The 12,045-nt window shown below is 38.5% G+C and overlaps 1 protein-coding gene across 1 annotated transcript; it reads left to right on the forward strand.

Annotated features, from left to right (window-relative positions):
* Nucleotides 1-203: 203 nt before the first annotated feature.
* Nucleotides 204-5,679, forward strand: GSX2 (GS homeobox 2). The gene is made up of 2 exons (XM_089669323.1): nt 204-674; nt 4,970-5,679. Exons 1-2 carry the CDS (start codon nt 278-280, stop codon nt 5,308-5,310), a joined length of 738 nt encoding a protein of 245 aa, XP_089525449.1. The 5' UTR covers nt 204-277; the 3' UTR covers nt 5,311-5,679.
* The last annotated feature ends 6,366 nt before the right edge of the window (nt 5,680-12,045 follow it).

The following is a 12,045-nucleotide window of genomic DNA, read 5'->3' on the forward strand; positions in this document are numbered from 1 at the left end:
TTCCCCAAGTTTCCTCCCCCCGTTAGTTGGTTAACTTGGACAAGCCATCAAGTGGGCTTTAATGAAGTGGGTGAGATGGAGCTGTGATCACGTGCTCTCATTGGTCTGTGGAGAATGCCAGGATGGGGTACACGTGGGTGACGTTAGGACCAGCCCTCTCCAGGGACCCTTTTGTTTAGCTATTCAACATAAGCACCTTGTGAGCCTTGTGTGAGCTTCAGAGGAAAGCTCATCTGAAGGAGAGTGAAAGCTGTCTGTCTGCCCCAAGGGATCTGAGATGTCCAGGTCTTTTTATGTCGATTCTTTGATCATAAAGGACTCTCCAAGACCTGCTCCACCACTGCATGATCACCACCATCACCACCATGGACAGGACTTCTTCTTGCCCATCAGCATGCCCTCCCCTCCAGTTATGTCTGTGGCTGCTCCTGTGTGCCCATCCAGGAAAAGTGGCAGCTTCTGTGTGTGTCCCATCTGTGTCAGCTCTCACCTGCACTCCTCCAGAAGCACCATCCCTCTGCTCAAGAGCCACTTCCAAGGTGGAGGAGATGCCCAGTATTGCCAAAGGATGAGCCAGCAGCCCACCCCAGCCATGGTCCACCCGGCACACCCGCCCGTCTGCAGTCCATCATACAACGTGACGGATCCTCGCAGATTCCACTGCCTGTCAATGGGTAAGAGAGACCTTCACCACTTCTTCCCATCTCCTCCACATCTGGGCATGTGGGCACATTCTGGGCATCAATGTGACGTGTGCTGGACTGCATGAAACAAGGCTACCCAGGCAGAAGGAGCTTTACACACAATTCTCTTTAATAAATGCTTCTGAATTGCTGGGGGCATCATTCATGGGGAATAATCCGTATTTTTCCTATGGGGGGTATATATACAATAGAATATGCCAGTGGGTTAACCCTTGCAAGAACATCAAATATATAGTCTGCTAAATTCTGCCAATTATTTTTTTTATTAATTTCTGTGCATTCTAGATACATTTCTGGGTCTTCTCGTTTATATAGTATGAATATAAAAAATATGTTATTTATAGAATTATTAAATTCTTCTTCTTATTGGTATTATTATTACTTTTAATAATAATGTTGTTGCTGTTATTGTTGTTATTAATGTAAGCAGCAGTAGTAGTAGTATTTAATCATTTATTTAAAAACATGTTCAAGAATTATTAATATTATTATTACATTATTATTATTATTATTATTTATTAATGTTGTTATTATTATCATTTTTATTATTATTCATATTAGCAGCAGTAGTCATAGTAGTATTTAATCATTTATTTAAAAAAGGTTCAAGAGTTATCAATATTATTATTTATTTATTTTATTTAATAAAATAAATAATAATATTACTATTACGTTATTATTGATGATGATGATGATTATTATCTGTTAATGTTGTTATTATTATTATCATTATTAATAGTAGTAGTAGCAGCAGTAGTAGTAGTAATAGTAGTAGTAGTTGTAGTAGTAGTAGTAGTATTTAATCATTCATAAAAAAAAGGTTCAAGAATGGTTTTGCAACCATCATACATAAAGCACAGGTGGCTAATTGTCTGCATATTTGTCCCATAGAGGAATGTCACTTTTTAGCCTAAAATCAATACAACTAACTTGAGCAAAGCTGCATAACCATAATATATATTACATATATCATCAATGGATCTATCATTACTTTCTATGATCCATTTACTGTTCACTGCAAACACTCAATCATATGTAGAGGGATTTTAAAAAGACAGGGATTTCCCTTGCCTATGATTGGATAATTGAAGTGAAGCCTCAGTGAGCTAAGTTAACCCCTGGGTGTCTACTTTACCCTTAAGAGAATGAAATTATATTATGAGCCTGTAATCATTTTATATTTCTGCTTTTTGAATCATGCCTGCACACTGTGTGAACTTGAAAAGGGTATTCCACTTTTGCAGTCAAATTTGAGAAAACCCCACTATATGTTGGTGATGGGTTTCCATTCACACAGCATGCCTAGAAATGTTTTTTTTTTTTAAAAAAAAGCCTACCTTTTAGGCTGCATGCCCATGGGCATATTTGCTCATACATCCTAAGATGCTGTGTGTTTCTGGTGTGCAGAATGTCCAAGAGCTACAGCCACCCATAGACATGAATGGTGAAGGCAGCTGTACACATCCATGCACCGATATTTGCGTCAGACCTTGTAAAAAGGTGCTACGTAAATAATCAGTAAATAGATCCATGCGTAAAAATTGTTCTGTTCTTTTTAACAATCGTATACATGTATACGCATGTCCTCGACGCGGATTTTTGGATTTTGTGTTACGAATCTGAATGTAGTGCATGTTTATGCACCAGTATTAATGCCTTCATTCAAAACAACACAGCTGCATTCAGAACCATAAATAAAATCATTTTTTAATTTGTTTTTTATGGCTGTGTGAATGAAGCCTTTAGAAGTACACGGGCACAGACATAATGCACCGAATGCACCTTAGGTGCCTTCAGTGCGTTACATCTCTGCATGTGCCCTTCTTTATGAAAATAGCTGCATACAGTTGCATTCACCTATTCATCTATATGGGTGGCTATAGGTAGCTCTTGGACACCCAGAACATCAGAAATATGCAATGGTGGAGATTTACTAAAACTGGAGCTGCACAATCTAGTGCAGCCATGCATAGAAACCAATTAACTTCCAGGTTTAATTGTCACAGCTTAACTGAACAAGCTGAAGTTAGAAGCTGATTGGCTACCATGCACAGCTGCACCTGATTCTGAGTGCTCCTGCTTTAGTAAATCTCCCTCAGTGTCTTTATGCTGCACAGGGCAAAGATGTTTCTTAGGAGATTGCAAACAATTCTAAACCTTTTCAGAGCAAGTCTGCCAATGGATAGGCTCAGGACAGGCAGAGTTACCTCTCATTAACATACAATGAAGAAGCCCAGCTTCTAAATGTTTAACCCTTTGTTAGAACAGACTGTGCTTGAATATAGTTTACAACTGACAATGAGATTTGCCAGCACATTCATACAAGGTTAACGATGGCAAATACAACTTCCCAGCTGTGATAAATAGTGGAATTTCTCAGTGCTGGAGTTATCAGAAAAGAACATTTATAAATGATGTTATGTGAATGAGGACATGTAACAAATAGAAAGCAGATGTTATCTCTACTCCACTGCAAAAATGGAAATCCATTTTAAGCTCCTTCCCATCCTGCATTCAGAAATGTGAGCTTTCCAGGCCTGCAGTATATGAAATACCTAAAAGATATACAGGTTTAGCCTATGCTGTCAGGTATAAAATACATCATGTAATCTATATGATTGCCTTTACTTATTGTTAGGACAGACTCTGCTGGGATCTAGTGTACAGCTGATAATGAGATTTGCCAACACATACAGGTTAACCAGGCCAAATATAGCTCCTCAGCTGTGATAAATAGTAGAATTTCTCAGTGCTGGACAGCTGGAGTTATCAGAAAAGAACATTTTTCAGTGATGTTATGTGAGTGAGGACATTTAACAAATAGTAAGCAGATTCTGCTGCAAAAATGGAAATCCAGTTTAAGTTCCTCCTCATCCTACATTCAGAAATGTGAGCTTTCCAGGCCTGCTTTATATGAAATACTTAAAAGATATACAGGTTTAGCCTATGCTGTCAGCTATAAAACGCTTTTATTTCAGTTGTATATCTATATGATTGCCTTTACTTATTGTTAGGACAGACTGTGTTTGGATCTAGTGTACAACTGATAATGAGATTTGCCAGCACATACAGGCTAACCATGCCAAATACAGCTCCCCAGTAGATAGTAGAATTTCTCAATGCTGGAGTCATCAGAAAAGAGCAATTTTAAGTGATGTTATGTGATAGAAAGCAGGTGTTATCCCTTTTCTGTTGCAAAAATGTAAGTCCAGTTTAGGCTCCTTCCCATCCTACATTCTGAAATGTGAGCTTTCCAGGCTTGCAGTATATGAAATACCTAAAAGATATACAGGTTTAGCCTATGCTGTCAGCTATAGAATAAAAATATTTGTTTCAGTTGTATATTATTATAATACAGGTTTTATATATCGCCATCAGTTTGCTCAGAGCTTTACAATATAACGGGAGACAATACAGCAACAATACAGTTCAATACAAGAGGGATAGGAGGGCCCTGCTCATTGGAGCTTACAATCTAAGAGGAAGGGGCTGGTGGTACAAAAGGTAATAACTGTGGTGGAATGAACTGATGGGAGAAATAGAAGATTCAGTTATGAGCTGAAGGCAGGATAGGCTTCCCTGAAGAGAGAGGTTTTCAGAGATCACCTAAAAGTATATCTACGTGATTGCCTTTACTTATTTAGTAAAGAGTTATGTAAACTCTGACAAAAGGTTCTCATAATAGCCTACTTTTTGTTTTTTTTTTAATATATGCTACTGCTTCACTAATAATAATAATCATCATAAAATGCCCCTTGAGGGTTAGGGACTGATGTGAATGTACAATATATGTATGTAAAGCACTGTGTAAATTGACAACGCAATATAAGTACCTGTAATGAATAAAGTAAATAATAATAATAAAGCAAATAATCATAATAAATAGCTGTACATCCAGCCAGAAATCCTGGGAGCTGATACCACCCTGTACTTTCTGCCCCTGGACTGTTATCAGTTAGCATTGTTCCCTGCTATCTCCAAAGACTGCAAAACACCTCCCCAGTATGGAGAAGAGAAGGAGGTGTTATGTAGTCCAAACACACTCCTTGCCCAAGGCTAACAATGCTGCTCAGTAGGGTTGTCACCCTAAGACAAAAAGTGGGCAAATGACATGATAACCAGATGAAAATAAAGAAACACAAGTGTGAAAAGAAAACGAATGCAGTCAGCACATCTGTAGTCCAGTAACCTGCCATACTATCAGTTTGTGTTCTTGGATTTGGATACATTTTAATGTAAACTTATTTTTGTCTAATTGTGTTTAGGAGGAGCAGAGAGTGGCCAGATCCAGAATGGGAAAAGGATGAGGACAGCATTCACCAGCACCCAACTCTTGGAGCTAGAGAGGGAATTCTCCTCCAACATGTACCTGTCCAGGCTCCGGAGGATTGAGATTGCCACCTACTTGAACCTGTCCGAGAAGCAGGTGAAGATCTGGTTCCAGAACAGGAGGGTGAAGCACAAGAAAGAGAACAAGGGGGCTCAGAGGAGCAGCCATGGGGGCTGTAAATGTGCCAGCGGCCAGACTCATTACCCTGGCTCAGAAGATGAAGCTTCCCTATCCCCAGCATCCACCACTGAGGACAAGGACATCTCACCTTTATAGAAGATGTCATCTACAAACTGTCCTGCAGTCACTCTGCACCTCTATAGACAAGAGACTGGAGGCCAATGACTGTTGATGAACTACAAGTACCAACAGCTGATCTACAGGACTGGCAGTTCCGAAACAGCTGGAGAATCGCAACTTGTGTGTGTGGGAGCATAGTATAGTTGTATGTCATGGTCGGAGTCAGATCTGATCGTACATGTGTGCTCTGCTCCAAGCAGGTGACTAGCTCCATCTGTAGATACTGTGTAAAAGCTTGTAAATAGTTGAATCTCTATACCTATGTTCAGGACTCACCTGCATGTGAGTAGTTTTATACAAAACGGCAGTATATTTATATTTATTTAAATAAAAATGTCAACCAGTTGTGCTTGATTTGATCATTTTTTTTTAGCGGAAACATGAAATCAGATCTCATTATAAGATTCAACGTGGGGGAGTTCATTTCAGGTTGGAACTATCCAGCATTATTTTTTTTGTTCAGTAATAGCTGACATTTTCACAATTATGCAAAAACAATTTAGACAAATCAACAATGTAGCCCAACTTTGGTTCAAGAAAAAAAAAATCTAATTTAATGTAATTTAAAATGTAATCTAGCTGTGGTTTCATTAACAAACTGCTAAATACTAGAATAATAACCCACAGCAGCCTACTTCCCTTTTTCCCCATTGACCACAGTTGCCTGGAAATGCCTGGAAATGGATGGCTAATGTCCAGGAGATTATTTTTGCAGTATTTATTCCTACAGATCAAACATGTTTTTATCACATAGTTTTATAACAATCTAATTTTTACATACATCAGACCAATTTCAAATAGTCCCTGTGATCAAAGGGACCATTCCCTGCTATTCAACGATAATCACATGGCAACTGAATAAATTAATTTCTCATGTACATTGATAGTAAGGTCAATTTTACAAAAGGACTGATTATCTTCAATAAATTGGGACAATCACATTTCTTTTTACTTATTTCGTCTGCACATGAATAAATAATTGAAGGAAAGACGTACACATGTGTAAAGATTCTCAACTCCCTTTACTAAACAAACCCAAAAGTGTACAGTGGTGCCCATCCCATAGCCTCCAACCAGATTTTGGTATATGAAGTAAGTTCAGTGAAAGGCAAATTCTGATTGGTTGCTAAGAGTTACTGCACATTTATCTTTTATATACTAAAATTGTTGCCATTTGATCTCTAGGTTGGGATGCTATATGACATATATATATATATATATATATATATATATATATATATATATATATATTTGTATGTATATAAATATATATATTTGTATGTATATAAGGGGACTCTTCCCTAGCGTATGAGGATGCTCTATGTAGTGATGCAGCCATGGTCAGGCAGAGCAGCCAGATGAGTGATGGAAGGCAGGCAGAAGTGGCTCTCACTATCTCTATGGCACTCCGGCTATGCCGCCTATTAAAGCCAGTCATTGATATGAATAGGTCTGAGCACTGCTAGCAATAGCCCCTTTCTAGCAGAGGGCAAGGTTCAGCAGAGTGCCACAAAGACAGCCCCAGACAGGGCAGGAAATGGTCTTGCTGGCAGCACATCGCTATTATGGTGTGTATTGGAGGGGGGATTTCTGGGTTTTACCAAATCATCGTTCTGATAAATCAACAATTCACCATTCCTAGTTATACAATCTTTGCCTCTGTTATACATAATGCCGAGTGCAGCATTTTTTCAACATTAGCACTAATTAAAAAAAAAAATATTTGAATGGAGTGTTTGCACTTCTTTGGTATAATGATACACTACTATGGTATAGGGATTTAAATAAACAGACCCTCCTGTGAATGTACTTTGCCGCATGGATTGCTTTATCTGGACAAAAACGGTTTGACCTCTATTCTATTAATCTATGAATTGCCAGGAATCATAGGGAGACACATGTACTCAGAGCCTATCACTGTGGCCATGTGCTCAGTGCCGTTGATTTATTAGAGGAATAGCGAATATCCTCACAATAGTCACTGTAATGACGATGTGTTCACTTCAAATATTCAGTAATATGGAAGGTGAAATCCTGTTCTTTATTCTTTCTGCACATGATTGGGTAACAAAGCTAAATGAACAGTTTCTACTACTTCAGTAAATCCCCATTGTGCATTCCACAATACCATTGCTGGCCATACACTATACAATTTTCTGTACAATATCTGCCCTATTTCCTTTAGATTTACCTTCAACTATGTAGTGCAAGGGCCTGCCTAATTGGATATAGTTGAAAGTGTTGTTTAGGTTTGACCTCATATTATATGGTTTTTGGTAAATCTAAAGCAAAATTCTTTAGAAAATCGTAGAATGTATGGCCAGCCGAACTTGGAAATCAATGGGTTGATTTACTAATGTAGTAAAGTCTGCCGACTGAGCAAAGTGAATGTTAGTGCATACAGAGATTGATTTATTAAAGCCAAATAGACCATACATTTTGCAAGTGCAATTGCTGGAGAGATTAGTAAATGAAGGAAAGTTTCACTTTACAAAGAATAACTAATCACATGCAAAGAAAATTAAAAAAAACAACATTTTTGCTTGCACATGATTGGATGATGGAAGTCAGCAGTGCCTCTGCTCATTTACTAAGCTCTGGAGCAAATGCTCTTGCAGAGTGCAACTGCACTTTGCTAAGTGAACAGTCTACTTGCCTTTAATACCCAACCCCACAGTATGTTAAAGTCACTTTAAATACCTAATCATACTAGGACAAAATTATCGACCTCATTATGCACAATTTGATTTTTTTTTCTGTAGATATCTCAGAAATGATCATAGCTGGGTTTAACCTGTGTCAAATAATACAAATAAACCATGGGCAACGATGAAAATCATTTGCCTGTATTGCCATTTAATGTATTTTTACACAGTGTATGCAAATTCCTTACAAACCTGTTGATAATTGAGAAATAAAAGTGCCTCCTCCTATAGGATTCATGTTTTCATGCTGTCACTCACTGTAGCATTTCACTGATCAGCAGTTCATGCATCTTGGATACATTGATATTGCTGCTCCATGTGTAATCTTTGCAGCCTGACTGGTTCTAAGGTGGGTGACCTCAATGTTTCACATAACAGTAGCAAACAGATCCTTGGCCTGTAATTTATAGAGTCACAGTTTTACAGTTTTTTATATAGCTTCATTCTGAAATAGTTGATGAAGTTATATTAGTATTTTTGCAAATAATATTCTGTAAACCATAATTTCCTTTTGAGGTACAGAATTTTGGATATCTTGTTCCCAACATAAAAATGCTTACATAAGCATGTGTTTGTGGGCTAGGACTGATATGGGAGATTTTAACAACAACATTATCATCATCATCACACTATTACTATTACTACTACTTCTACTATTATCATCTTCATCATCATCCTTATTATTATAATATAAATAATAATAATTAATAAAAATGATAATAATAATAATAGTAATAAATGAAAGGAAATCATTGTTGACATTGACTAGCAAAATATGCAACATTAAACTAGTAATGGTATAGTTAATCTGACTGATTTATAAGATCACTTGGTCCTTTCAAAAATTAAAATTAAAATTGTGCATTTTGAGGCACAGAATTTTGGATACCTTGTTCCCAACATAAAAATGCTTACATAAGCATGTGTTTGTGGGCTAGGACTGATATGGGCGACTTTAACAACATCATCATCATAACAATATTACTATTATTATTACTACTACTATTATCATCTTCATAATCATCTTTATTATTATGTAAATAATAATAATTAAAAAAATGAAAGGAAATCATTGTTGACATTGACTAGCAAAATATGCTACATTAAATTAGTAATGGTATAGTTAATCTGACTGATTCCTAAGATCACTTTGTCCTTTCAAAAATTAAAATTGGAAGCATGGTCCATGGCAACACCAATTAGGTCTTCTACTGCAGATCTGAAAATAAAATAGTCAAAGTATCCTGCTGTTTTCCTGACTTCCAGTAGATCTACGTTGGAGTGTGAGCTCTTGGGAACAGTGCAGTGCCCTAAACTGCATAACAGCACAAAACCATGGCCCAGTGTTTGGTATGTCTTTGTCTCATTGATCACTGGCATAGGTTTCTACAGCACTACCATCACTAATTAGCCTGGCATAGATGTAAAGCAACTTGTATACTTTCTCAGTAATGTCCACCGAGCAGAGTGTTGGTGGGCATTCCACAGCACTCCTCAGAATGGTATTAATGATATTAATCCCTCTTCTGGCTCTACCTGTAGTCAATGGTCATGTGAAAAGAACAGCTTGCTATAGAGGACAGCCTACAATGGATGCAGGGTAAATCTCTTCATTACATGAATACTTGCTCTGTTGTTTCTTTGCTGCATTGTACTTATGCTCTGGGAATATTTAAATGACTGGTTCCCTTTGTAAAAGTCTGTACAGTCACCCTTTTTTTTCCCCAGATGTATACCTTTTACATAGCATATGCTTGACATGCTCCAGTTGAACTCTCTATTCGATGTAAGTGTGAACCTCAGCACAGTGTCTAATCCTGCCCCAACTTTCTTAGAAGTCCACAAGAATCCAAGACTCAATAGGCTGTTCACAGTGGATAACAAGTATCCAGCCCCCTAATCCCTTCAATGCTATGACAACCTGGCTTTAATAGCTCTATAACTGTATCAGAATGATGGGAAGTCTGTTGGCTGCCTTGCTAACTAATTTCTTGCAAATTAATGAAGCAATGACAATATTAGTTTGTTAAAACCTTGAATCTAAAAAGAAATCTGTCCCAATAATTAAAAAAAAAAACAAGGATGCTGAAACTGCTGACCTCCTCTTCTAATACTAGCTGCCTGCCTGCCATGTTGACCATCTTGCTTGACTCAAGTCATTGACTGGAAACTAGAATTTAGACACAGACTCCTGACTTTCCTCCTGCTTACTTGTGAGAAATACTGGAGCTCCTAAGAAAACCTAAATACCCAATGGTTCCATGGAACAAACCTGACCCCCCCCCTGGAGAAGTAGACATCTACTACTGAAATGCGTTGGCTGTATGATTTTACCAAGTGCCTATAGACTTTGAAGTCATTCTAGCTTTTCTCTGACTTTGGTGTTCGTTTATGAACCAGCGGTAAATGATCGCTGCTCAGTTCTCCGGAATTGTCGGAGAACACAGTTCTCCTGCGAATGCCTTTTATGAAGCGGTGTAGATCAGTTCTCTAAATGAAGGGAGAATGATCTGCAAATGCTGGAAAACGGCTGCTTTTACTATAATCTTGTGAGATTACAGTAAAAGATCAGTTTACTAAGCAGAGGTAAATTATCGCTGCTTAGGTGTCCGTTTATGACACAGAGAATAGCTGCGATTCAGAGGATCGCAGCTATTCTTTGGTCATTCACAGTTTATCAGCGGAGATCAACGGAGAACATGTTCAGCCCTTCACTGGAGATCTGTGTTCTCCCTCCAGATTCTCCAGCTCAGAGCTAGAGAATCGGAGGAACCGCAAACTAAGCAGCGATAATTTACCTCTGCTTAGTAAACTGATCTTTTACTGTAATCTTGTGAAATTATAGTAAAATCAGCCGTTTTCCAGCGTTTATAGACCGTTCTCCAGCGCTTGTAGACCATTCTCCCTTCGTTCGGAGAACTGATCTACACCGCTTCATAAAAGGCATTCACAGGAGAACTGTGTTCTCCGAGAATGCTGGAGAACTGAGCAGCGATCATTTATCCCTGGTTCATAAACGGACACCTTAGTTTGTGGTTCCTCCGATTCTCCAGCTCTGGGCTGGAGAATCTGGAGGGAGAACACAGATCTACTGCTGAAACGCGTTGGCTATATGATTTTACCAAGTGCCTATAGACTTTGAAGTCATTCTAGCTTTTCTCTGACTTTGGTGTCTGTTCTCCAGCTCTGGGCTGGAGAATCTGGAGGGAGAACACAGATCACCAGTGAAGGTCTGACATCGCTCCTCGCTGATCTCCTGAGTGTCATAAACTGTGAATGACCAGAGAGTAGCTGCGATCCTCTGAATCGCAGCTATTCTCTGTGTCATAAACGGACACCTTTATAGTCTATATTCTTGTTCTAGGCTAGAGACTGTATTACAGACAATGGGGGTTATTTACTAAAACTGAATAGAAACCAATCAGCTTGTCTCCAGGTTTTACACCCCGGTCACACCAAACCTGACTTTTAAATCATGCAACTTACAGTGAAGTCGCACAATTTCAAAGTCGGGTGAGATGCTGATTTCAGGTGCGATTTGCAAGACATGTGATATAGATGTATATGCAAATCGCACCAAAAGTAATGCATGTACTACTTTAGAAATCGGTGTGGCTCCAACCAAGTTGTAACTGTACTGACATGACCGCTCTAATTGCAGACAATAGGGTGCGACTTGGCATGCGATTTGCAAGTTGCATGCCAATTCGCATCCAGTGTGACTGGGGACTTATTGAGAAATCTTAATTGAACAAGCTGAAGTTAGAAGCTGATTGGCTACCATGCACAGCTGCACCAGATTCTGAGTACTCCAGTTTTATACAGGCCATACATGGTTCGAATTCCGAACGATTTTTCGTCTGAAAATTGGAAACGTCGTTCGCTCGGTAATCCGATGGTACCATCATTGATTTCGAAAATCGTCCGACCAAGTCATAAAGTTCACCCCATATACCATGCAAAACGTCTGTTCCTTCCAGGTCATGGCTCATGCGTATATTCTTTT

This window comes from Staurois parvus, unplaced genomic scaffold (genome assembly GCF_062004578.1).
Source record: "Staurois parvus isolate SC_StPar_1 unplaced genomic scaffold, SC_StPar_1.0 ptg000071l, whole genome shotgun sequence".
Taxonomy (NCBI): domain Eukaryota; kingdom Metazoa; phylum Chordata; class Amphibia; order Anura; family Ranidae; genus Staurois; species Staurois parvus.

What these genes read in the sequence shown, in the direction of transcription:
- GSX2 (XM_089669323.1), top strand. Translation starts at nt 278, where the DNA reads ATGTCCAGGTCTTTTTATGTCGATTCTTTGATCATAAAGGACTCTCCA. An exon ending in ATTCCACTGCCTGTCAATGG is followed by an intron (nt 675 to 4,969) that starts GTAAGAGAGACC and finishes AATTGTGTTTAG; the next exon opens with GAGGAGCAGAGAGTGGCCAG.